The sequence below is a fragment of the Moschus berezovskii genome, chromosome 1 (genome assembly GCF_049115385.1).
Source record: "Moschus berezovskii isolate FMDL1 chromosome 1, NW_MosBer_1.0, whole genome shotgun sequence".
NCBI lineage: Eukaryota > Metazoa > Chordata > Mammalia > Artiodactyla > Moschidae > Moschus > Moschus berezovskii.
In genome coordinates this window covers 93074124-93101088 of record NC_142460.1, presented here as the reverse complement: position 1 = coordinate 93101088, position 26965 = coordinate 93074124, and the positions used below count along the sequence as shown (strand labels likewise).

The following is a 26965-nucleotide window of genomic DNA, read 5'->3' as shown; positions in this document are numbered from 1 at the left end:
CCCGCTAGGGGGCAGTAGTTACCAGCGACCGCGCTCCGTCCACAGCCCCGGGCGTGGGCAGGGACGCAGAGGGACCCCGGAGGTGACAAGGTGCCCGGTGGCGCACCGAGCTCAGTCCTGGAGCCCATAAGTTGGGGTGGCTCACCCCGCGGAGGGACCGAGAGCGGCAGGCCCGGCGGGTCTCACCTTGGGGGCAGGGAGCCTGAGCTCCAGGACACACAGTGACCGCCTCCGGCTCTGGGCCAGTGACCTGTCCCCCACCTGCGGAATGTAGGGGGCGGAAGCGGCACCAGCCCCTGGCCTGTTTTCGGGGTGCAGGACGCCGCGGCAGTGGCTGCCGAGAAGAAGCTGCGTCCGGGTGAAACCCACCCTGCGTCTCCTGCGCCGCTGCCCAACCCGGCCGGCGGAGCCTCGCCGCCGCGCCTGGCTTCCCTGAGCTCCACCAGCGGAGCAGGTCTTCCGAGCAGCAGCAAGCCCCACCCCCAGAGAACTCAGATCGCCCTTTGGAATGGCAAAGAGGCAAGGCCTAGACTGTTCTGCTTAATTGTCCCTCATGCTAAACAGGCGGATCTCCAGGCGCCGCCAAGGAGGGGGTTAAAGGGGATGAGCTGAAAAGCGGGGAGGGGAGACCAGCCACTGCCCACGTGCCGTGACCCAAGGCCACCGGGGACCGTCCCCCCGCCCTGGGGCGACCCCGCCCTGGGTGTGCGGGTCTCCAGCCCTCTCCACCACACCCCCGCCCCGCCTGGCGCACTGCCTGGTTTGCCTAATTCCCCGGACCAGACCGAGAGGCCGCTTCGCTGAGGACACGCCGCCGGCTCCAGCCCTTTAGTCCGGGTGGCTCCCGACCCACCCCCTACCCGTGGGGCTCTCGCGGGCCCGGCCGGAGGCCGCCAGCTGGGCAGGTGCAGCCGGGAGCAGCGCGCACTCGGTGAGTCGCCCGAGCGGCTCTGGAAGAATTGATGGGGATCAAGGAGCAAGGAGGGAAGGTCAGGGAGGAAGGTGATTGTTTCCTTTCCTATCTTTGCTAGCTGCCCAGAGACCAGCAGAAGCTAGGGACTCGGGAGGCAGGCTAGGGAGCGACGGCCTCCACGGTTTTAGGGGCAAATTTCCACAAACTGGGATCCACTGGCTCTGAGCCCTGACCTGCCCCAGCCTAGAGACAGGAAGCTCGCCGTGAGGTTTTCTCAGGAAGGGGAAGGGAGGCGGAGGATATCCTCCACTATGGAGCACTAGCTCTGAACCCAGATAGAGGCCTAGACTTAAATCCTTTCCTACTACTCTGCTGCTGGGCGGTTCTGTAACTTTACTGAGCTTCACTTTCCCCATCTATAAAATGGGAATATAATGCTACCTCCCAGGGCCCCTGTGAAGATGAAATCAAAAGGCGCTGTGAAATGCTGCACAGATAGACCTGCATTTGCCAGAGAAGAATCGCAATTTCTGGTCTCATGGGGTGCACTTTGGGCCAGACCTATCCTCTCTAAGGGTGAGGGGATGGCCTCCCTGACCAGGAATCACAGGGGAACACAGGCAAGAGCACTGCTCCAGGAGAGCCTGCGGCACTCTGGTTAGTGGCTGTTCAGGCCTTTGCATGGGCCACGCAATTGACAAGGACAGTTCTCCTTAAGGAGGACATCCCTCACCAGACCTTCTTCCCAGACACCATCTCCTCAGAAAACTGAGAACCCCTGTTGAAATTATGAACATCTGAAAACTCTCTGCTACAGAGCCAAGTTCTCATTTGCAGGTGGCAACTGCAAGGTCAGGGATGGTTACATGTTATGAGTTGGTAGAACTACCTTCCTCTCGTCTACTCTCTCTTGTGTGTGTTTAATGTTGCGTGCTGCCTTCTCTGTTAAGCAAAGGATAAATGTGGGGCCGCGCAGAGAAGAAGGCACCAGGGTCAGACTGGCATGCTTCCAGGACAGAGCGCTCTGCAGGGTTTACTGGGGCCCTCTGGGTCCAGGTGAGGATGAAATGCAGCACCAAACGGGAAAATGAACTCAGGAAAGCCACCCTCACTCTCTGCACCTGGGATGGACCCTGGAGTTTGGAATAAGACCTTGCCCTAGAGGGACATGGTCCTGGCCAGTTTCGAGCCAGAGAAGACTATTATTTGCCTGTTGAGCAGGGGCCCCCTTCTCCAACACTTCCTTCCCCGCAGTCTTTAAAACCTGCTCCTAATCCCGGATCCGGAGAGGGCTGAACCTTCAGCTTGCTGCCCTTTCCTGTAAGCAACAATCTGGCAGTTTTGTCAGGAAGAAGTTTAAGTTGGACACGAATAAGTGACTTCACTTTCACTTTTCACTTTCATGCATTGGAGAAGGAAATGGTAACCCACTCCAGTGTTCTTGCCTGGAGAATCCCAGGGATGGGGGAGCCTGGTGGGCTGCCGTCTATGGGGTCGCACAGAGTCGGACACGACTGAAGCAACTTAGCAGCAGCAGTTTAAGTTGGAAGATAACATGTGATGGCTGCCATTCTGGGCCATGCTCCTTCACAGCTGCGTCCCCAGAGCAAGATGCTGCGCATACAGAAAGATAGGGCACGGAGATCCAGCCCCAGACCTCTGGACTCGGTGAGAAAGACGAGTCTCTCTGCCCAACCGTCCAGTCTTCCAGCCTCCCTGTGGTGCTCTCTTCCCCAGCCACCTTCCCACTCACCCCTACCCACCCCGCGCCCGGCGCAGTGGTTTCTGCTTCTTTGTACCCCTGCCACTAAAATGGTCTCTCCCTGCTGGCTGCACTCAGAGACCCCCCCGCCGTCCCCCCACCGTGCACACGTGCGCTGGCTACCCCTGACTATAGGTACCAGCACCCGCTCCCCTGCTCTGCAGTCGAATCTCCGCGGCCCTGGGTGCTAACCCTTTATTCCAAAGCCTCTTGTTCCCTGTCCTCGCAGAGGGCTGTGGGACCCCCGCTGGGCAGTTCAGGGCGCTTCCTGGTGAATAAACAGGCTTGCATACTGATTGGGTTTAGGTGGGTAGTTGCACGCCCCATGCTGTGGGCTCCGCCCCCTGGTGCTGTTGCGGAGCTCCAACAGCAGCTCCTCCAGCGTGGTCTCAGCCCCGGGAGCCAGCCGCTGGATGAACAGCGGTTGTTTCCTAAAGAACACTTGTTAAGTTCAATGCCCTTCGATGTTGCCATCCGCTCCAGGGATCTCCGACTCTATCCTTGAGCCTAGCCCCGCAGTGGTCCCATCCAGGTGGACTCAAGGGGCTGAGATGAATCCGAATGGATCCCAGATCTGGGGGACCTCAGACAGGACAGAGAAGCGATGAGAAGGCACAGTGCAAGGCCTGGCCCAGGATGTTGCAGAAATGGGCTAGGGATAGCTTCTCGGGGGTCCAGACAGTTTGTTTAATCCATCTTCACAACAGCCCTGAGGTAGGGTTATACTCATTTTACAGATAAATAATGCATTGGAGTTGAGAGATTAAGTGCTCTTTCACCATGACAGAGCAAGAATTTGAAACTAGGTCGGCTCAATGCCAAAGCTTGTCTTAACCTCCACGTTTTAAGGGTATCCTGCAAAGGAAGCAATGTGAACAAAGAATAGAGGAGGAGAATACAGATAAACGTCCTGTTTCCCGAGCACCGAGCTCTGTACACAAAGAGCTGAGAGTGGAGGCTGGAGAGATCGCTGGGGACCTTGGAGAGCCTTGGAAGTCATAATCAGGAATGTGGACTTGGTCTTGAGGGTGGTGAGGGGCTGACCCCCCCTTCAGAGGTTTTATACAGGACAGTAACGCATGCTCTCTGGCTGCAGTTAGGAGGGTGGGTGCAGGTGGGGGAGGAAAAGCAGATAAATGAGTGTGGTCTGCTTTAGACCATCTTGCTTCTCAATATTTTATTATGCACACATAGAAAACGATTCGTTTTTAAGATGGGAGATGACCCTTGGGTCTCTGGACTCAATACCTGGATAAACTAGTTCCCTCTCTGCTGCAGGGAAGGGGGGGCCAGGGGGAGGAGGGGGTAGGACAAGTCATGGGTAAATGATATGTTCTTTTTGGCTGCCCAGTGTTTGAGGGAAGTGCAGAAGCCTAACAGGAAGTGGATTAGGTTTCTGGAGTCAAACAAACTGGGTCCAACTCCTACTTGCATCAACCTGCTCAGCTTTGAGTAAAAAAACTTAATCTCTCTAAACCTATTCTTTCACCTATAAGATAGGGATAAGAATAGAATTTGAGGGTTGTGATGAGAGTAAAATGAGATAACATACTGTGCCTGGAGCATGAAAGTCGCTCATTCTGACTCTTTGTGACCCCATGGAATAGTCCATGTAATTCTCCAGGTCAGAATACTGGAGTGGGTAGCCGTTCCCTTCTCCAGAGGATCTTCCCAACTCAGAGATCGAACCCAGGTTTCCCACATTGCAGGTGGATTCTTTACCAGCTGAACCACCAGGAAAGCCCAAGAATACTGGAGTGGGTAGCCTATCCCTTCTCCATCGGGTCTTTCCAACCCGGGAATCGAAACAGGGTCTCCTGCATTGCAGATTCTTTACCAGCTGAGCTACCAGGGAAGCCCCTGCCTGGAGCATAAGTACCTTCAAGTGGCAATTCTATTATTCTTTTTATTTATTATTATGAGTAAATCTGAATCTCAGGAAAAACAATTTCTGAAGTCATCAAAAGGAGATGGAAATCCTGAAAATAAGTGAGATGCCCCAAAGAGCGTGGATGAGCAGGAGGAAGTGCTGAGTGGACAGTGGCGGACAGAGAGGAGGTGCCTAAGAAGAATCGGTCAGAGGAAGAGAAGGAAAGCCGTGGCCAGAGCCTGGCGTCACAGAGGCCGCACGCATGCCGTGGCCACACAGCCAATCCTCTGTCTCACTTCCGCTTCTAACAGAACCTGATGCGGTTATGGTAAGCCCTCTTCTCTGGATGTCAGTGTGCCTTAACGGTGGCAGCCAAGTGCCCCAACTTCAAACCAGGAAATGGGTCCTCAATGGAAATCCCATTTCCCTTGCCACTGATTGGTTTAGGAAGGTGTATCTGATACCCTTCTGGCCAATGGGATTTAATGAAAAGTCAGGTGGGGGATATCTAGAAATGATTCCCTTGATTTAAAGAGATGTACATGCAAATCAAAACAATAATAAATACCAGTTCACATCCACTAGGATGACTAGAATTAAAAAAGCCAGATAGCAACAAATGTTGGTCATGATATGGGAAATTCAGAGTCCGTACTGATGGGGGGAAACCACTAGAAAAACAACCTGGCTGTTCATCAAATGACTAAACACAAAGTTACCATGTGACCCAGCAGTTCCACTCCTAGATATATGCCAAGGGAAATGAAAATGTGTTTCCACACAGAACTTTCTAGGCAAGTGCTTATAGCAGCATTATTCATGATATCTAGAAGTTCAACTCAAATATTCATCAACAGATGAACGGATACACAAATGTGGTATATCCATGTGATAGAATAGCACTTGGCTATAGAAAAGGAAATCAGTACTGACACCTGCTACAACATGGATGAACCCTGGAAACATTCTGAGAGAAGTTGGCCACCAAAGACCACATACCATGTGACTCCGTTCATACAAAAATCCAGAACAGGAAATCTATAGAGACAGAAAATAGAGTTGTGGTGGCTTAGGGCTGGGGTGGTAAGCAGGGGAATGGGATATGAGGTTTCTTCCTGGAGGTAAATATTCTGAAGATAATGATTACACGTATCTGTGAAAATACTAAAATCACCGAACTATAGACATTAAGTGAATTGTATGCATCTTAGTTGTATGTCAATAAAACTATTTTAAAAGCAGCAACAACAACAAAAGATATACATAAAAAACACAGACTCTTCTCCACATTGTCTTGTTTAGATGGGATGGCTGGAAAGGTACCAGCCATCTTGCTGCCTGTGTGAGGATGATGTCTACACAATAAGAAAGGCAGAATCACAAAGATCGCCGAGAAGCCCAAGGGAACCTTGGCAGCAGCAAACTCTGCTCGTCTTGTTATGAGATGTGATAAATTGTTTACACCATTTTGAGTCAGAGTTTTTGATGATATTCTCCAACAATCATGTACTTTTTAATCCCCAAGGAGTTTCATACAGGAAAACAGTTGCTTATGAAAACTTCAGAGGTGCCAGATGGGCAGGCTCAAGCTGACCCTCCAGGAGCGTCTCCTAGAAGCTGCAAAACTGACCCATTGCTGGTGCTACTACCTTTGTCCCCCTGTCAGGAGGGTGGGACACAGGAAGCCACCCCTGCAATGATTAAGTTCAAGGACACAGTGCAAACACAACACTGTAAATCAACTATCCTCCAATACATTTTTTAAAAAAGAAACACAATGTATTACTTGTGACCTCGGAACCAGCAATGTGTTTGTGACCTCATAACCCAAAGATCTTTGCTCCCTGTCAGCACCTACGAAGCTGGTGAGTGAAACTGGAATGCTGATTGAGAAAACGTACCCATCTCCTTGACCTTACCACCAGAAGAAAACAAGGCAGCAGGAGGATGGCCTTCGCTTGACTTCCACCTTCTGGATATCTCCCATCTAAGGACCAACTCCTACTTCCATCTCAGATCTCTCCTCTGAAGTCATTTTTCCTTCTGCCTGATATATATTTGTGTATACGTCTACATGTATGTATATATGTACATCTTTCAAATGTTCTAGGATCTGCTTGTGAAGGTCCTTCAATTTTGGTTTACCTGAAAATACCTTTGTTTTGTCCTCATTCTTGAATTTTTTTTCCTAGACAAAGAAGATAGACTGGTAGTTATTTTCTCCCCTTTTTTCCTTTTATCTATTTGCTTTAGTTCTTGGGGGAAGGAAGGCAGCATACATCTGGACAATTTGACTGTTCTCTTTCCCCACAGTGTGGACCAGATTGCGAGGTGGAGCCTAGGGACCAGAAGGTCTTCCAACACAGACACAGCAGATGAAAGCACAGTGGTGGGACATGTGGTCAAGGGGGCAAAGCAGGTGGGTGTGGGATGGAGTTTCACTGCTGTGGCAGAGCTGGCCATTGGCCAGGAAGCTCTGGGTAGCCTCGGGATAAGACAAGGGGAGGGTGGATTTCTCAGCCATAGCCCAGGAGAACACGTTCCTGGCCCCAGGAAGGCACAAGCAGTGCCCACACAGCCCCTGACTAACTGACCTGTGACTATTTCTTTCAGCCTATAAATATTCTCTTTCATGAAGGCCGACTGCCTACAGCCACTTCTGATACCAAGTGGCCAGAGTTCAGTATGGGAAATAGAAGTCAATAGAGAATCTAAATAGGCAGTTAGATACTAAAAATCAGTAGGTGCACTGGAAGAATAGGCTATAGTTTGGGCCACTAGGAAAGACTCTGAACACCCAGAAATAACTCTCTGGAGGAGGTATCATTTGTGTGACAGGCAAGTATAAAGGCCACCTCAGAACTCAGTTGAACTTACTAACAGCAATGTTGCTAAGAGTTGGAATGCTGCCATAACTGCCATTACACCCAAAGCCAGGCTGGACACTGGAGAGCAGAAGTTGATGCAGGAAAACCCATGTCTGTATAATCTTGTTTGCCAGGAGAAAGAAACATGGCCTGTTTCAGTTCTGCTTTCTTCTTCTTCTTTTTCAATTGGAGGATAATTGCTTTACAACGTTGTGTTAGTTTCTGCTGTCCAACAAAGTGAATTAGCTACAGGTATACATATATCCCCTCCCTCTTTTTGCCTTTGGCCCCACTGTACAGTTTGAGGAACTTCCCTGACCCAGGTGGAAACTGCGCTCCCTGCAGTAGAAGCACAAAGTCTTAACCATCAGACCGCTAGGGAAGTCTGACATGTGCTTTCTAAATTCTTAAAACCTAACTTGCATAACCCAACTTCAAGGGAATCTACAAAATGTAGCTTTTGGTTTCCCAGCCTCTCACGATGTCAGAGGATCCTCTAGAAGGAGATAGGAATCCCTACTGTCAAATGGCAGGCAATGTAGGGGCCTGCAATGCCATCTCATTGGGTTAATTGGGTTTGACAGTTAGAAAATCAGGCGGCTCTTGAGAAGGCTGTGTCAGGACAGCAGTGGTGAGAAAAGCCAGACTCTATGGCGAAGAACAGTGAATTCAGCAAATGTGAAGGGTTTGAGGTTTCCTGTGAGGGGAAGGGAAGATGGAGGAAGTAGATAGAGGGCACATCCAGTTTCAGGGAGAGTTTTAGTCGCTCGTTTCTGTAAGAATGGTAGAGAATCAAACACGTTTATGAATGGAAGTTCAGTTCAGTCGCTCAGTCATGTCCGACTCTCCGTGACCCCATGAATCACAGCACACCAGGCCTCCCTGTCCATCACCAACTCCCGGAGTTCACTCAAAGTCATGTCCACAGCGTTGGTGATGCCATCCAGCCATCTCATCCTCGGTCGTCCCCTTCTCCTCCCGCCCCCAACCTTTCCCAGCATCAGTCTTTTCCAGTGAGGAAAGGAAGGTGCAAATGAAGAGAGCAGAGGGAGCGAATAGATGCGTGATGGTTGGAGAGCTTGCCGCTGGTGGAAGGGGACGCTCTTGATGTATGGAAAGATGCTTGTGACATTTTGCTAAGTGACAAAATCATGTGTATCATAAAGCAAACATTGTAGGATTCTTTCCTGTTTAAAAAATTATTAGGTACTTTGAAAACACTCACTGAATTGTTAGATAACCCTCACAGAGACCAAAATAAGTTTTTGCAAGGCTGCACCATGGAGATGGAGCAGCCCCAGCCAATGGCATAAGCTTGGGCAGAATAAGAGTGGGCGAGGGTGGGATGGAGGACACAGACTTCTGCAGGCCGCGTGGCCACAGGCTGGCTTGCTCCGTAGGCCTCATGCTCAAGTTGTGATCCCAGCTCACCTTCCCTCCCATGTGCTGAGAAGCAGTCAGCCAGCAGTTGTTCTTGAACCCGCCTCAGAGGCCTAGACATAGCATCTCCCCATTGCATCTGGCTTCAACTGTTGTGGAGCCATTTAGGCTCCCCATAGTCGTCTGGGGCCACATCCTGAAAGAGCACTGATGTGATTGCTGTCCAGTCCTCTCACGTTGGCTTCCCTGGTGGCTCAGACAGTAAAACATCTGCCTGCAATGCAGGAGACCCAAGTTCAATCCCTGGGTCGGGAAGATCCCCTGGAGAAGGAAATGGCAGCCCACTCCAGCACTCTTGCCTAGAAAATCCCATGGAGGGAAGAACCAGGCTACAGTCCATGGGTCACAAAGAGTCAGACACGACTGAGTGACTTCACTTTCACTTTCCTCTCGTGTTGCCTGTTCCCCCACCCCAAATCATGATCACAAAGATTCACTGGCCAAGGCTGACATGTAAGTACATGACTTCCTTGAAGATAACTCGAGATGGCTTTAACTTAGCTTTACTCGAACCTGTCTTATCCCTTTAATTGATGAATATTGACATACAATAGTGTGTTAGTTTCAGGTATACAGCAAATTGCATCACATAAATATACTTTTTATTTCAGATTATTTTCCATTACAAGGTCATTACAAGATATTAAATATAGTTCCCTGTGTTATACACTGAATTGTTTCTGCTCATCTATTTTATGCTTGTTAATTTATATCTGTTAATCCCAGATTCCTAATTTATCCCCCTCCCTCTCCCCTCTGGTAATCGTCAGTTTGTCTTCCATGTCTGTGAATCTGTTTTGTGTATAGGTTCGTTTGTATAATTTTTTTGGATTCTGTGTATAGTGATATCATATCATATTTCTTTCTCTGAATCTGCTCAGAATGATGTTCTCTAGGTCCATTCATGTTGCTGCAGATGGCAGTATTTCATTTTTTGTGGTTAATATTCCGTTGTTTATTTATACCACATCTTTATCCACTCATCTGTTGATGGACACTTAGGTTGCTTACATGTCTTGACTATTGTAAAAGTACTGCTATGAACATTGAAGTGCATGTGTCTTTTTTACTTAGAGTTTTCATCTCTTCTGGATAATTGCCCTGGAATGGGATTGCTGGATGATTGGTAGCTTTATTTTTCATTTTTTAAAGGCACTTCTATATTGTTCTCCATAGTGGCTGCACTAATTTACATCCCCACAAACAGTGTCAGAGGGTTCCCTCTTCTCCCCATCCTCACCATCATTTATTATTTATAGACTTTTGGTGATGGCCATTCTGACTGCTGTGACACGGTACTTCATCGTGGTTTTGTGGTTTAATAATCAGCAATGTTGGGCATTTTCTCATATGCCTGTTGGCAATCTGTATGTCTCCTTTGGAAAAATGTCTATTTAGGTCTTCTGCCCATTTTTTAGATCAGTTGTTTGTTCTTTTGATATTGAGTTGTGTGTGCTGTTTGTATGATACTATGTATGGATATGAGAGTTGGACTGTGAAGAAAGCTGAGCGCCGAAGAATTGATGCTTTTGAACTGTGGTGTTGGAGAAGACTTTTGAGAGTCCCTTGGACTGCAAGGAAGTCCAACCAGTCCATCCTAAAGGAGATCAGTCCTGGGTGTTCATTGGAAGGACTGATACTAAAGCTGAAACTCCAATACTTTGGCCACCTCTTGCAAAGTATTGACTCATTGGAAAAGACCCTTATGTGGGGAGGGATTGGGTGCAGGAGGAGAAGGGGACGACAGAGGGTGAGATGGCTGGATGGCATCACCAACTCGGTGGACATGAGTTTGAATGAACTCTGGGAGTTGGTGTTGGACAGGGATGGCGTGCTGTGATTCATGGGGTCGCAAAGAATCAGACACGACTGAGGGACTGAACTGAACTGAACACCTTGTGGGTGACATCATTTACAAATTTTTCTCCCACTGTAGACTGACTTTTCCTAGTTTCCTTTGCTCTATGGAAAGTTCGTAAAGTTTGGTTAGAGACTAAGTTAACAAAACATTGATACAATTTATGTCAGAGAATGTTTTGCCAATGTTCTCTTCTAGGAGTTTATGATGTCATGTCTTATATTTAAGTCTTTAAGCCATTTTGAGTTTATTTTTGTGTCTAGTATGAGGATATGTTCTAACATCATTGATTTACATGAAGCTGTCCCAATTTTCCATCACCAGATGGTCAACACCAAAATCAGATTGATTATATTCTTTGCAGTCAAAGATGGAGAAGCTCTATACAGTTAGCAAAAACAAGACCAGGAGCTGACTGTGGCTCAGATCACAAACATTTGAAAAGGTGTTGAGGACTTCCCTAGTGGTCTGGTGATTCAGTTCAGTCGCTCAGTCGTGTCTGACTCTTTGCGACCCCATGAATCACAGCACGCCAGGCCTCCCTGTTCATCACCAACTCCCGGAGTTCATTCAAACTCAACTCCATCGAGTCGGTGATGCCATCCAGCCATCTCATTCTCTGTCATCCCCTTCTCCTCCTGTCCCCAATCCCTCCCAGCATCAGAGTCTTTTCCAGAGAGTCAACTCTTCGCATGAGGTGGCCTAGGACTCTGCTTTTCCACTGCAGTGGGCACATGCTCGATCCCTTGTCAGGGAACTAAGATCCTGTGTAGCCAAAAACAAAAGGTTAGTAATCAGAGAAATACATGCTAATGCCTACAAGATTCACAAAATCAAACATCAGACAATACAAAGTATAAATGAGCATATGAAACAGGGGCTCTCCACTATCTGCTAAGCGGTAGTGACCTTTGGGAAACAGTTAGCCTTGTTTGATGAAGCTAAAAGTGAGCATACCCAAATATATCTTTTGCCTATATATTTTTTCTTAATCTTACTGAAAATATTATTTCTTTTCTGAGTTCTTTCTTCCTTTAACTACAACATCTTCATTTTAATATAAAATTTATCCTTCTTATTTTCTCATGATAATGAAATTTTACTTTTTCAGTGGAGATTTAGCCCCTCATCTGCTGCTGCTGCTGCTGCTAAGTCACTTCAGTCGTGTCCGACTCTGTGTGACCCCATAGACGGCAGCCCACCAGGCTCCCCCGTCCCTGGGATTCTCCAGACAAGAACACTGGAGTGGGTTGCCATTTCCTTCTCCAATGTGTGAAAGTGAAAAGTGAAAGTGAAGTCGCTCAGTCATGTGTGACTCGTAGCGACTCCATGGACTGCAGCCTACCAGGCTCCTCTGTCCATGGGATTTTCTAGGCAAGAGTACTGGAATGGCTTGCCATTGCCTTCTCCGAGCCCCTCATCTAGTTGATCTTAAACATTTTAGTATCAAGATTGTATTAAAAATATACTGAGGACCCCCAAGGAGCTTTTTATGTGAGGTATAACTTATTGTTATTTACCAATTAGAAATTAAAACAGAAATTTTTTTAAAGATAAAGTATGCACACCCTATGACTCAGAGATTCCAATTCTAGGTATGTACTTCAGAGAACTCTTGAATAAGAATCTTATAGCAGTGTTATTAAGAATAAAAAAGAAAAAGCTTGTAAACCCCTGGCAATAACCTAGCTGGTAAATAACAATAGAAGGGTAAGTTAGCTTTAGTATATTCACCAGTGGAATACATATAGCAATGAAAGGAACTGCAGCTACAGAGAACAACCTGATGAATACCATTTTCAAATGTTGAATAAAAAAAGCAAGTCATCAATGAGTTACATAAAGAATTACCCCATTAATCTAAAATTCAAACAGTTATAAACACTGAATTGTTTACAGTGTGATGGTCAGTTTTTTTGTGTCCACTTGGCTAGGCTAGAGTTTCCAGTTATTCAAGCAAACACTAAGTGTTGCTGTGAAGGTATTTTATAGATGAATAAAAGCCCATAATCGGTTGATTTTAAGTAAGGGGGATTATTCCAATAATAATCTGTATAGACCTGCTGCAATCAGTTGAACGGCCTTCAGAGCAAAACCAAGGTTTTCCTGAGTAAGAAGAAACCCTCCACAGTGGACTGCAGCTTCAACTTCTGCCCAAAAGTTGCAGCCTGCCTTTCCTAATGGCCTGCCCTACAGATTTCAGACTTGCCTAGCCAGCCCCACAAATGCATAAGCCAATTCATTGCAATAAATCTTAATACTGGTCTCCTACTGATTCTCTTTCTCAGGTTGACCCTTGACTTTTGGATTTTGGTACTGGAGGTGGTTCTAGAGGAATAGAATTTTTTTTTTTTAATTTAGTTATTTGGCTACATTGGGTCTTAGTTGTGGCAGAGGGGATCTTTTCAGTTCAGTTCAGTCACTCAGTCATGTCCAACTCTTTGTGACCCCCATGGACTGCAGCACACCAGGCTTCCCTGTACATCACTAACTCCCAGAACTTGCTCAAACTCATGTCCAATAAGTCGGTGATGCCATCCAACCATCTCATCCTCTGTCGTCCCCTTCTCCTCCTGCCTTCAAAATTTCTCAGCATCAGGGTCTTTTCAAATGAGTCAGTTCTTTTCATCAGGTGGCCAAAGTGTTGGAGCTTCACCACATCAGTCCTTCCAATGAATATTCAGGGTTGATTTCCTTTAGGATTGACTGGTTTGATCTCCTTGCAGTCCAAGGGACTCACAAGAGTCTTCTCCAATACCACAGTTCAAAGCATCAATTCTTTGGCACTCAGCCTTCTTTATGGTCCAACTCTCACATCCATATATGACTTCTGGGAAAAACCATAGCTTTGACTATGCAGAGCTTTGTCAGTAAAGTAATGTCTCTGCTTTTTAATATTCTGTCTAAGTTTGTCATGGCCTTTCTTTCAAAGAGCAAGCATCTTTTAATTTCATAGCTGCAGTCACCATCCACAGTCATGTTGGGGCCCAAGAAAATAAAGTCTGTCACTGTTTCCATTGTTTCCCCATCTATTTGCCATGAAGTGATGGGACCGGATACCGGGATGTGAACTCTGAGTTGCAGCATGTGGGATTTAGTTTCCACCAGGAAAATTACCCTAGAGGAACAGGATCTTAAGGATCTCTGAATACATCCTGGATTTTCTGGAACTGGATCTGTAGTCTAATTAGAGTTCAAGGCACTAATGACTTTATTTCACATGGTAAGGAGGGCACTGGTAGTCCGTGGAGGGATGATATTAGAGCCATGAAAAATATTGCTGTTGGATACTCCAGGCAAGGTTTTGAGTGATGTTCAAATATTTTAGTTAAACTAAATAGTATAATGAAAGTGCCTGGTAGTTCCTAACTGTGCTGGACAAAGTGGGAAAAGAAAAGGATGAGCTCATGATTTCAAATTCCCAGCTCAAGAGCCTCATAAAGTGACCCCAAAACTTGCTGAAAAACAAACCCAGTATCTCACCCAGTGAGTGGCTGAGATACAAGGGAAATTAAATTCCCAGTCTCAATGGCATCTACTGTTAAAAGAAGGGCATTGACTGGGAAGAGACGGGATACTGTATGTTGGAAAGAGAACAAACTGGAAGACCCTGACAGAAATGGGGATGTTGAGTCCCTGAATTCTGATGAGACTCTGACCAGTACTAATGCATCTGAGGGGATTAACTCTACATTGAGAACTGTAATGGCCTCCCTGAAGCAGCTCTTTGCAAGAGTGCTGTTCCTCCTCAGGACCCTCCCCCACCACTCCCTGTGCTTCTAGGTCTGTCATTAGGCTCAAGTCCCAGCACGTCCCTAAGGTGAGGTACAACATGTGACCCACAGGGAGGCGTGCTCTACACCAAAGGCTGCACGGTCTCCCTAGTTTAGCGGCCAGCCAGGGAAGATATAATTTAATGTCAGAGTGGAGCCACTATGCCAGACCTGCTCCCCAGCCCCAGGAGGGCAGAGGACACACTTTTCACCAGCAAAGGAATGAGGTCCCTCCCACCCCTGCAGCCTCACCCCAGCAAGCCAGGCACACACAAGAAGGACCATGACTCACCTTTACCAGTACTTTTCCGAGTCCCTCTGATCAGACCAGTGTGTCATGTGCCCAACCCTGAACCAATCAATGTGGCCAGTGGGATGGCAAATGTTATTTGACTTAAACCTTTCAGGATCTATACCTGGGTTTGGGGATGGAATTAAATCCCAAGCCATATAGCTGAAAATAGGTGATAGAGGGTGAGGAGTGCAAGTTCTGAATGTGAGTTCTAAGTGCTGTTAGGGGAATAGATGGTGAGCGTAAACAAGATGAATTTCCTGTCGCTGCAGAAGGAAAACAGTACAGACTCAGGACCCAGGCTTGTTCTGTAACTACTCACAGCAGAGCAGGGCAGGCTGGTTTCTGTGCTCCCAGTCAGAGTAATGGATTTGGTATTTTAATCTAATCATGCGATAAAAGTTCTTAGAGAAAAGCTTTGAACCCATGCTAAATGTATCTTGACAATTGTACTAAACCAAATCCTGTTTATTTTAGTAGTCAGTAGATGTGTTGGAGGAGACCGTGGAGAACATGTGACCCAGGAGCTGGACTCTGGCCACTGGAGGTCCCTAACCCCCTCCCCATCCTTGGAATGTGTGTTCTGCTTGCCTTCTTCATGCCAGAAGCTGCCCAAGGACAGAACTCTGAGATATTCCTGTGGTGCTGAGACCATCTGGACAGTGTACATAACGGAGCCCAGTTCAGTCCTCTGTATAAACTTTAGGATTCTGACAGGTGGTATGTGGAGGTCTGTTATCCTGCAGTCACCCAAGACAAGCCTGGTAAGTAAGTTCTCTTGCTTAAACCTGCCACCTACCAATCTGCAATGGTCTACCTCTTTCTTCTGGTCTTCCCTGGTGGCTCAGCTGGTAAAGAATCCTCCTGCAATGTGAGAGACCAGGGTTCAATCCCTGGGTTGGGAAGATCCCCTGGAGAAGGGAATGGCAATGCACTCCAGTATTCTGGCCTAGAGAATTCCATGGACTGTATAGTCCATGGGATTGCAGAGTCGGAAATGACCGAGCAACTTTCACTTCACTTCGCCTCTTTCTTCAGGCTTTCCAGGCCCCTCACCTATGGGGCATTTCAGAAGCTCCTAAGGAGACTGTGAACTAACACCTAGGTGTCTGGAGCAGCCTGGATTTATTATTTGTGCCTCAACTGAAAATAGTCATAGCAGTCTCCCATTGGTCACTTGCACACGTGGACCCTGTATACTAAGTGCCCACCGTGCGTGCGTGTGTGCGTGGACGCTCAGTTGTTTCCAACTCTTTGCGGCCCTATGGACTATAGCCTGCCAGGCTCCTCTGTCCATAGAATTTTCCAGGCAAGAATACTGGAGTGGGTTGCCATTTCCTACTCCAAGAGAATCTTCCCAACCCAGGGATCGAACCAGCATCTCTTGCATATCCTGCATTGGCAGGTGGATTTTGAACCACTGACCACCATGCATCAGCTCTCAAATCTCCCTCAACTCTATGAGCTTAATATTATCATCTGACTTTCTCAATGAGGAGTCTGAGGTTAAGGATATAGGCAGCTTGTCCAAGGCAACAAGCTACCTAAGGGCAGAGTTGGGATCTTGGCCAGGCCTGCAGGCCTGCAAAGTCTGTCCTCTATGATGGGTGTCATGCTTCTTCCCCACCCCTGTCTCCACTGCAAGTCCCTGCACTCTCCTGCAGCATCATACTGGCTGTTAATGAAAAAAAAAACTGATTAAACCTTTACATCCCAGTACTAAGTTTGACCTCATCTTCTATCTGAAAGATACTTGACTTCCCTGGTGGCTCAGACTGTAAAGCATTTGCCTACAATGTGGGAGACCTGGGTTCAAACCCTGGGTCGGGAAGATCCTCTAGAGAAGGAAATGGCACCCCACTCCAGTACCCTTGCCTGGAAAATCCCATGGACAGAGGAGCCTGGTAGGCTACAGTCCATGGGGTCTCAAAGAGTCGGACACAACTGAGCGACTAAACTTTCTTTTCTTTCTTTTCTCTCTGAAAACTCTAAAAGTCAGGATATTCACTGGCTCTGGAAAAGCAGTCTGTACAATTCAGTTGTAAAGTTCGAACCAAGGCCCCCAAATTTACCTTTTAAGCTCTGTGAGGTTTTAGTATCAGGAGGCTCCTTGTCAGATTCCTGTTCTGTTGCTGCACTTTGTCTTGTCTCCTCTGTTGTGACTTGGTATCACACCTGTGAACAATAGCTGTTTAAGTTTAAGCTTTAAAAGAAGCCAGGGAGCAGTTACCATATGTTTTTCTGGAGGAGTGACAAACAGGTTGTCAGACCTGTTTTTCTGTTCACCCATGATGAACGCTCCGCCTCTGGCAGAGGCGTGGGTTGGCGGTGGCCTGCTGCAGGGTCGGGCATGGAGTGCCGCAGTGCATGCATGGGGCCTTTTGAAGGACCATTGTCTTCATTGCCCCCACCATGTTTACTTTCAGGTCAGACAATAGGAGGGGAACAGAGCCCTGCAGCATCAACAGGAAATTGGATTAAAGATTTACTGAGCATGGCATCGGAGAAGGCAATGGCAAGCCACTCCAGTACTCTTGCCTAGAAAATCCCATGGAAGGAGAAGCCTGGTGGGCTGCCGTCTATGGGGTCACACAGAGTCGGACACGACTGAAGTGACTTAGCAGCAGCAGCAGTAGCAGAGCATGGCCCCACCCATCAGAACAAAACCCAGTTTCCCCCCAGTCAGTCTCGCCCACCAGGAAGCTTCCATAAGCCTCTTATCCTTATCCATCAGAGGGGAGACAGAATGAAGACCACAAACACAGAAAGCTAATCAAACTGATCACATGGACCACAGCCTTGTCTAGCTCAATGAAACTATGAGCCGTGCCGTGTAGGGCCACTCATGACACTCAAGTCATGAGGAGAGTTCTGCCAAAATATGGTCCACTGGAGAAGGGAATGGCAAACCGCTTCAGTATTCTTACCTTGAGAACCCCATGAACAGTATGAATCCGATGAACAGTATGAACCCCATGATCAGTATGAAAAGGCAAAAAGATAGCACACTGAAAGATGAACTCCCCAGGTTGCTAGGTGCCCAATATGATACTGGAGAAGATAATTTCTCCAAACTGGAAAAATAATTCCAGAAAGAATGAAGAGATGGAGCCAAAGAGAAAACAATGCCCAGTTATGGATGTGACTGGTGATGGAAGTAAAGTCCAATGCTGTAAAGAACAATATTGCATAGGAACCTGGAATGTTAGATCCATGAATCAAGGTAAATTGGAAGTGGTCAAACAGGAGATGAAAGAGTGAACATCGATATTTTAGGAATCAGTGAACTAAAATGGACTAGAATCGGCGAATTTAATCCAGAAGACAATTATATCTACAACTGTGATCAAGAATCCCTTAGAAGAAATGGAGTAGCCCTCACAGTCAAAAAAAGAGTCCAAAATGTAGTACTTAGTGCAATCTCAAAAACTACAGAAGAATCTCTGTTTCCAAGGCAAACCATTCAATATCACAGTAATCCAAGTCTATGCCCCAACCAGTAATGCTGAAGAAGCTGAAGTTGAATGGTTCTATGAAGACCTACAAGACATTCTAGAACTAACACCCAAAAAAGATGTCCTTTTCATTAAAAGGGACTGGAATGCAAAAGTAGGAAGTCAAGAGATATCTGGAGTAACAGGCAAATTTGGCCTTGGAGTACAAAATGAAGCAGGGCAAAGGCTAATAGAGTTTTGCCAAGAGAATGCACTGATCATAGCAAACATCCTCTCTCAATAACACAAAAGGAGACTCTACACATGGACATCACCAGATGGCCAACACTGAAATCAGATTGATTATATTCTCTGCAGCCAAAGATGGAGAAGCTCTATACAGTCAGCAAAAACAAGACCAGGAGCTGACTGTGGCTCAGATCATGAACTCCTTATTGCCAAATTCAGACTTAAATTGAAGAAAGTAGGGTAAACCACTAGACCATTCAGGTATGACCTAAATCAAATCCCTTACGATTATACAGTGGAAGTGACAAATAGATTCCAGGAATTAGATCTGATAGAGTGCCTGAAGAACTATGGACAGAGGTTCATGACATTGTACAGGAGGCAGTGATCAAGACCATCTCCAAGAAAAAGAAAGGCAAAATGGTTGTCTGAGGAAGCCTTATAAATAGCTGAGAAAAGAAGAGACACTAAAGGCAAAGGAGAAAAGGAAAGATACACCCATTTGAATGCAGAGTTCCAAAGAATAGCAAGGAGAGATCCTTGCAAGGAGAGCGCCTTCCTCAGAGATCAGTGCAAAGAAATAGTTAAAAACAGTAGAATGGGAAAGACTAGAGGTCTCTTCAAGAAAATTAGAGATACCAAGGGAACATTTCATGCAAAGATGGGCACAATAAAGGACAAAAATGGTATGGACCTAACAGAAGCAGAAGATATTAAGAACAGGTGGCAAGAATACACAAAAGAACAATACAAAAGAGATCTTCCTGACCCAGATAACCACCACGATGGTGTGATCACTCAACTAGAGTCAGACATCCTGGAATGCAAAGTGAAGTGGGCCGTAGGAAGCATCACTCCAACAAAGCTAGTGGAGGTGATGGAATTCCAGTTGAGCTATTTCAAATCCTAAAAGATGATGCTGTGAAAGGGCTGCACTCAATATGCCAGCAAATTTGAAAAACTCAGCCGTGGCCACAGGACTGGAAAAGATCAATTTTCATTCCAATCCCAAAGAAAGGCAATGCAAAAGAATGTTCAAACTATTGCACAATTGCACTTATCTCACACACTAGCAAAGTAATGCTCAAAATTCTCCAAGCCAGACTTCAATAGAACATGAACCAAGAACTTCCAGACATTCAAGCTGGATTTAGAAAAAGCAGAGGAACCAGAGATCAAATTGCCAATGTCCGTTGAATCATTGAAAAAGCAAGAGAATTCCAGAAAAACATCTACTTCTACTTTATTGACTATGCCAAAGCCTTTGACTGTGTGGATCACAACAAACTGTGGAAAATTTTTAAAGAGATGGTAAATTCTTAAACAGACCACCTTACCTGCCTCCTGAGAAATCTGTATGCAGGTCAAGAAGCAACAGTTAGAACTGGACATAGAACAACAGACTGGTTCCAAATTGGGAAAGAAGTATGCCAAGGTGGTATATTGTCACCCTGCTTATTTAACTTATATGCAGAGTACATCATGTGAAATTCCGGGCTGGATGAAACAGCTGGAATCAAGATTGATGGGAGAAATATCAATAACCTCAGATATGCAGATGACACCACCCTTATGGCAGAAAGTGAAGAAGAACTAAAGAGTCTCTTGATGAAAGTGAAAGAGGAGAGTGAAAAAGCTGGCCTAAAACTCAACATTCAAAAAAGGAAGATCATGGCATCCAGTCCCATCACTTCATGGCAAATAGATGGGAAAACAATGTAAACAGTGAGAGACTTTATTTTTTGGGGCTCCACCATCACTGCAGATGGTGACTGCAGCCATAAAATTAAAAGATGCTTGCTCCTTGGAAGACACGACTGAAGTGAATTAGCAGCAGCAGCTCCTTGGAAGAAAAGCTATGACCAGCCTAGATAGCTTATTAAAAAGCAGAGACATTACTTTGCCGACAAAGGTCCATCTAGTTAAAGGTACGCTTTTTCCAGTAGTCATGTATGGATGAGAGAGTTGGACTATAAAAGCTGAGCACCGAAGAATTGATGCTTTTGAACTGTGGTGTTGGAGAAGACTCTTGAGAGTCCCTTGGACTGCAAGGAGATCAAACCAGTCCATCCTAAAGGAAATCAGTCCTGAATATTCATTGAAAGGACTGATGCTGAATCTGAAACTCCAGTATCTTTGGCCACCTGATGCAAAGAACTGACTCCTTGGAAAAGACCCTGATGCTGGGAAAGATTGGAGGCAGGAGGAGAAGGGGACGACAGAGGATGAGATGGTTGGATGGTATCACCGATTCATTGGACATGAGTTTGAGCAAGCTCCAGGAGCTGGTGATGGGCAGGGAAGTCTGGCGTGCTGCCTTCCATGGGGGTGTCAGAAAGCGACTGGACTGACTGAACAAACAACTGTCAGACCTGTTTTTCTGTTCACCTGTGATGATACACTGGTGTTGACGAAAAGGTCCATTGTTCAGTCAACTCAGATTCCCTCTAATCTTTGAGTCAAAAGAGTGAGACTCCCCATTAGGAAGAGTCCATTTGGGTTGGTTTAACAAGATAACACAGACTTATAAACAACAAAACCTACACTTATGGCTTATTAACAGCATAACCTTATTTCTCACAGTTCTGGAGGCTGAAAGTCTGAGATTACGGCTCTGGCATAATGAGGGCCTTCTTCCCTGTTCATAGTCAGCAACTTCTCACTATGTCCTCACCGTGTGGTGGAAGGAGTGAGGGAGCTCTTTTATAAATGCCTGGTGTCTCTTATAGGAACACTAATCTTATTCATGAGGGCTCCACCCTCATGACCTAAGCAGATCCCGAAGGCCCCACTTCCTGACATCATTACATCAGAATTTCAACATGTAAATTTGGGAAGCACTGTTTCCATCACCTTCCAAAAGGTAGGTTCCAAGGTGTATGACATTTGGAAGGAGTAAACTGGAGACAATGAAGTCAAATGTAGTTCATTTTTTGCAGATAAATGGGTGGAATCCATTGAAGTTCCTACGTTTTCAGAACTCTAAGAGCCAGGCTGCCATGCTTGCTTGTAAATAGGAGCTGGTGAGTAGATTGGGGCTGGAGACCCAGATTTGGAAGGTACTTTAACCCTACTTGCAAATATTGTATTTAGACACTTAACAAATATGGTTAGCAAGTAACCAGGTTACTCAACAGAGGCCTCAATTTCCCCATCTGTAAAATGGAGATAATAAGACTCACTATCTCAGAGAGTGGAAAGGATTAAATGAGATGTGTGTGTAAAGCTCCTGGGTGTCGCAGGCACTTAGTAAACAGCAGCTATTATTATTAAGACTTTTAACTTGTGTAGACCCGTTTTGAGTTTGTTCGGACAACTAAACATATGATTTATGTTACAATAACTAACAAATGTTGTCCTTGGCAGATGTAGAGCTGTGGAGCCAGAATAGCAACTGTAGCAGCTGAAGTCATTCTAGACTCTGGCCCAGTGTCCCTGCCGCGATTTGATATGGAGATGGCAGCCAGGGTGCTGTGGGGCAGCCTTGGCCTGCTCCGCCTGGCGTGGTGTCTCCTTCCACAAACAGGCTACGTGCATCCAGATGAGTTCTTCCAGTCTCCCGAGGTCATGGCAGGTAAAGCTTCCCATGTGTGGTTAAGATAAGTTTGTGCAACAAAGTCTGGTCAAGGAGCTAGTTGGTTATTTAGAGCGTGCATGAATGTTCAGTTGTATCTGACTTTGCAACACCCACCAGGCTCCTCTGTCCACGGAATTTCCCAGGCAAGAATGCTGGAGTGGGTGGCCATTTCCTTCTTGAGGGAGTCTTCCCAACCCAGGGATCGAACCTGTGTCTCCTGCATTGGCAAGTGGATTCTTTACCAACTGTGCCACCTGGGAAGCCCCTGGATATTTAGTGCAGAGGGAGAAAAATGTCTGTGTAAATGAGCAGTAAATCCACAAGCCTCTCTGGCATAAGAATTTCAGAGTAGGAACTTCACATCTCCTTCCTGAGGAGCAACACTGACCTTCTAAATGTTACCAATAAAATGACAGCCTCTTTTATGTTTTCCTTCTCAGTAGAAGGATTTCAAAGTTGGCTTCCCTAGTGGTTGGGGAAGCCTATACAGGGCTGTGACATAATAATGAAACCTTCTATAGGTTCATGTGATGTCTGAGGGAACTCAGACCTAGACTGCTCACTTGTTAGAACTTTGCTTCTAGGTGGTATGCTGCTGCTGCTGCTGCTGCTAAGTCACTTCAGTCGTGTCCGACTCTGTGTGACCCCATAGACGGAAGCCCACCAGGCTCCCCCGTCCCTGGGATTCTCCAGGCAGGAACACTGGAGTGGGTTGCCATTTCCTTCTCCAATGTGTGAAAGTGAAAAGGGAAAGTGAAGGCGCTCAGTATAGGACATATCGTTAAGACAGTTGCTGGAAACCTTGAGGCTTTTCCGATGCTGTGGTCACAAGCCTTCTTCCTCATGGCTCAAGATGTCTGCTTGAGCTCCAGCCATCAGGTTAAACACCAGGTCTTTCCCACCACCAGAAAAGAGATAGGCATTCCTACTTTCTTTAAGGGAATATTTTGAAAGTCACATACTTTTTGCTCATTTTCATTTTTTTGGTCAGAATATGTCATGTGACCACACCTAGCTGCAAAGGGATGCTAAAAAATATAGTCTTTATATCTGACCACATGCCCAGCTAAAGAGACTAAGGATGAAGGAAGAAATGGATATTAAGGAGGTATCAGTCCTTTCTGCCATAGACCTCAACAGGGGGATTTGTTTTTCAAGTTGAAAAGTCCAGTCTGATTCGTTTTTTAACCTTATTTATTTTTGTCTTGCTGGGTCTTCACTGCTTCACGGGCATTTTTCTCCAGCTGTGCTGAGCGGGGATATTCTTAGTTACGGTGCGAGGGCTTCCCATTGAGGTGGCTGGTCTGAGGGCTTCAGTAGTTGTGACACGCGGGCTCAATAGCTGTGGCCCACAGGCTTAGTTGCTTCGCAGCATGTGGGATCTTCCTGGATTGGGGATTGAACCCATGTCTCCTGCACTGACAGGAAGATTCTTTACCACTGAGCCACCAGGGAAGCCCAGGTCTGGTCTTCTTTTCCACCCCGTTTTAACCTGAGCCAGTAAAAAGCAGCCGGATGATCTGACCCGAGACTTTATTTTTTCCCTTTCACCTTCTGACATAGAGAAAACTGCCAAAAGGCTGGACGAATAGGAGGAGAAGCAAAGAGCCTTAAACAACCTGCAGTGTTATCAAGTGGGAGATGTTGTGAGACCTGGAGCTAAGATGCAGAAATTAAGTTTTTTCCCTCATCCCCACTCCAAGCTCTGTGACAGTGGGGTACAGGGTCACAGACTAGCCCCACACAGCAAGTAATTTTAATTACACAAGTATATTCGTTTTAGAAACTAGGAATCCTAGATAGAACTAGTAACCTTGAACCATGAGCACAGTTGCTTACTCCCTTCCGCACTCACACTGCCTGTCCTGGAGGACAGTCATGATCACAGAGATGCGTTTTTGACTCTGCAGACCTTAGACCGCCAAGAAGAGGAATGGTGCCTCCCCCTGCTCCTCCCCACACATGCTGTCCAGGGCGCAGTGTTACCTCACTTCCCAGGTGTGGGGCTGCACAGCAGACCATCACAGGGCTAGCAGCTTAACCCTGGGGTTTCACCCCAGCAACCCCTGCCACATGGTGATCTTCCCACTGCTGACCTGGAAGCTCACAGTTCTGTAAATCAGAAGTCCCACCCAGGCTCCCTGCTCAGGGTATCACAAGGTATGGGCTGGGCTAGTTCTTGTCTGGAAGCTCTGGGGAGATATTTGCTTCCAAGCTCGTCTTTGCTGTTGGATAGATATAGTTTGTTGAGGCTATGAACCAAAGTCTCATTTCCCTGCCTTGTTGTGGGTCAATGGTTGCTCTCCACTCGCAGAGGCTGCCCACCTTCCTTGCCAACAGCCCCTCCACCTTTAAGCCAGCAGATCCTCGCCGTCTCTGATGGCCTCTTCAGCACCAGCTGAAGATGCCTCTGGTCTGAAGGGTTCTTGTGATTTTTGTCACAGCCACCCAGGTGCCCTCCCTGCCTTGGGGCCAGCTGTCCCCCACGACATCACCTAATCTCAGGAGTGGACTCTGTCAGCTTCATAGCCCTAGGGTTGTGTGGGGCACAGACAGTCCTGGGGGCCATGCTGGGGTTTGGTCTACCGTGTTCTGGAGCTGGGATCGGGCTCACCTCTCCTCTCTCTCTGCAGAGGACGTCCTGGGTGTCGAGGCCGCCCGGCCCTGGGAGTTTCACCCCAGCAGCCCCTGCCGCACGGTGGTCTTCCCACTGCTGACCTCTGGCTCTGCCTTCTGGCTGCTCAGGCTCTGGGAAGAGTGGAGGCCGTGGCCGGGCATGGTGAGTGGCTACATGCTGCTGGTGGGGCCCCGCCTGCTCCTCACCGCCCTCTCCTTCGCCCTGGACCTGGCCGTGTACCACCTGGCTGCAGGCTGGGGGGCGCAGCGCTGGGACGCCCTGCTCCTGCTGTCGGGCTCCTACGTCACCCTGGTCTTCTACACGAGGACCTTCTCCAACGCCATCGAGGGACTGCTCTTCGCCTGGCTGCTGGTCCTCGTGTCCCCCGGGGCGGCCGGGAGCCGCGCACCAAGGAAGCCCGCTCCAGGCCCGCGGCGGCGTGGCTGGCTTCTTGGGGGCCTCGTGGTGGCTGGCTTCTTCAACCGGCCCACCTTTCTGGCCTTTGCTTTGGTACCCCTCTTGCTCTGGGGCACTTGCGGAGCCACAGACCCCAGCTTCAAGTCGCTGACCCAGCAAGCCCTGGCGCTGCTCCCAGGGGCGAGCCTCACTGCGGTGGTGTTCGTGGCTGCGGACAGCTGGTACTTCTCCAGTCCATCCAGACCCAGCACCCTGGTCCTTACGCCTGCCAACTTCTTGCGCTACAACCTGGATCCGGTGAACCTGGCGAGGCACGGCACACACACGAGGCTCACTCACCTGGCTGTCAACGGCTTCCTGCTCTTTGGGGCGCTGCACGCCCACACCCTGCAGGCCGCGTGGCAGCAGCTGCGGGCTGGCCTGCAGGCCTTGGCCCAGACGGGCTTCCCAAGGACACGGGCAGCCTGGAGCCTGCGGCCCAGCCCCAGGTCTCTCCTCCTGCTCTTCTACTTTGTGCCCCTCGCCCTGCTGTCTGCCTTTAGCCACCAGGAGGCTCGGTTCCTGATTCCCCTGCTGGTGCCTCTTGTCCTGCTCTGTAGTCTGCAGGCCCAGCCGGCCCCCCGCAGGGGCACCCTGGCCGTCTTCAATATCCTGGGCGCCCTCTTCTTTGGCTGTCTGCACCAGGGGGGTCTCGTGCCTGGCCTGGGGCACCTGGAGCGGCTGGTCCATGCCCCTGAGCCCCTGAATGTGCCCACCCACTTCACACTCATCTTCACCCACACCTACATGCCCCCCCGGCACCTCCTGCACCTCCCAGGCTCGGGCTTGCTGGTGGACGTGGTGGACATGGGCGGGGCTGGGGACCGAGTCCTGTGCCAAGCCCTGAACAACTTCACCAGACACCCAGCCTGCCAAGCAGCTGGGGGGCCGTGGCTCTGCCGCCTGTTTGTGGTGACCCCTGGCACTGCCAGGCCGGCCGTGAGGAAGTGCCGCCTCCCACTCAGGAGTGAGACGCTCATCTTTCCCCACCTGACCCTGGAGGACCCACCGGCCCTGTCCTCCCTGCTGAGCAGGGCTTGGAGGGACCATCTTAGCCTTCATATCCTGGAGCTGGGGGAGAAGCCTGACAATATGACACAGAAGCCACTGCCCAAGACTCAGCCCTAGGTGAGGGCCCCTTTCCACCTCTCAGTGTGGGCTGCACTTGATTCTCTTCCTTTCCCTTCCAGAATCCCCACCGCTGCCCCTCCTGTGCACAGCCTTTGACTGTTCCAGCTCCTGAGTAAACTGACATCCACTTCCCATCCAAAACCAAAGATCTGACCAGTCATAGGTCCCCAGTGACTCCAAATATAATCAGTGACTCCAAATGTCTATTCCTGCCCTATTCCTTCCGGTCACTGTGATGTTTTAAATAAATTGCACCTGACTGTGAAAGGAGACAGCAATCTCCTAATGACATTCCTGAATGACCTCCCCTAAGGCTTCCAGGATGCCTTACCTCTTGCTGTTATGACAACCCTTTGACCTCCTAGATACCTGGAAGGAGGCAATATAGTGATATTCAAAAGAAGGTAGCTCAGATTCAGGAGGCCTAGTTCAAGTCCCTGGTCTTCCACACGATGGCTGCATGCTCTTAAGAAAGCTCCTTCCCCTCGCCCAGCCTGCACAATGGTCTCTGAGGTGTCTGCCAGCTAACACTGTGTTGTTCCTGGGTCTACAGTACAAGTTCCTTCCCAAAGCTCCGTAAGCATAGAGGTGGGTGTGGTGTCTTTAATGGCACTTTGGTATCTGTCTCAATGCTTGGTTACTACCAAAACAAGTAGTTCTGGAATTTTTCTCCTGTCCACTCTCCTACTCCTGTCCCTGAGAGAGGAGATGGAAAATTTCTGCATC

At 47.9% G+C, this 26965-nt stretch overlaps 1 protein-coding gene across 12 annotated transcripts; it reads left to right on the top strand.

Annotated features, from left to right (window-relative positions):
* The first annotated feature begins 70 nt into the window (after window positions 1-70).
* Window positions 71-26445, top strand: PIGZ (phosphatidylinositol glycan anchor biosynthesis class Z (Gwada blood group)). 12 transcript variants are annotated; one of them, XM_055406315.2, is made up of 4 exons: window positions 72-931; window positions 21398-21481; window positions 21825-22032; window positions 24669-26445. In XM_055406315.2, exons 3-4 carry the CDS (start codon window positions 21909-21911, stop codon window positions 26234-26236), a joined length of 1692 nt encoding a protein of 563 aa, XP_055262290.2. In that variant the 5' UTR covers window positions 72-931; window positions 21398-21481; window positions 21825-21908; the 3' UTR covers window positions 26237-26445. The 12 variants fall into 12 exon arrangements, with proteins under 12 accessions (XP_055262369.2, XP_055262290.2, XP_055262117.2 ...); XM_055406142.2 differs by having other exon boundaries at window positions 15256-21481; XM_055405808.2 differs by having other exon boundaries at window positions 15253-21481.
* The last annotated feature ends 520 nt before the right edge of the window (window positions 26446-26965 follow it).

Coding starts and splice junctions, on each gene's coding strand:
- PIGZ (XM_055406394.2), top strand. CDS start 21,909: ATGGAGATGGCAGCCAGGGTGCTGTGGGGCAGCCTTGGCCTGCTCCGC. Junction 22,033..24,668: donor GTCTCCCGAGGTCATGGCAG/GTAAAGCTTCCC, acceptor CTCTCTCTGCAG/AGGACGTCCTGGGTGTCGAG.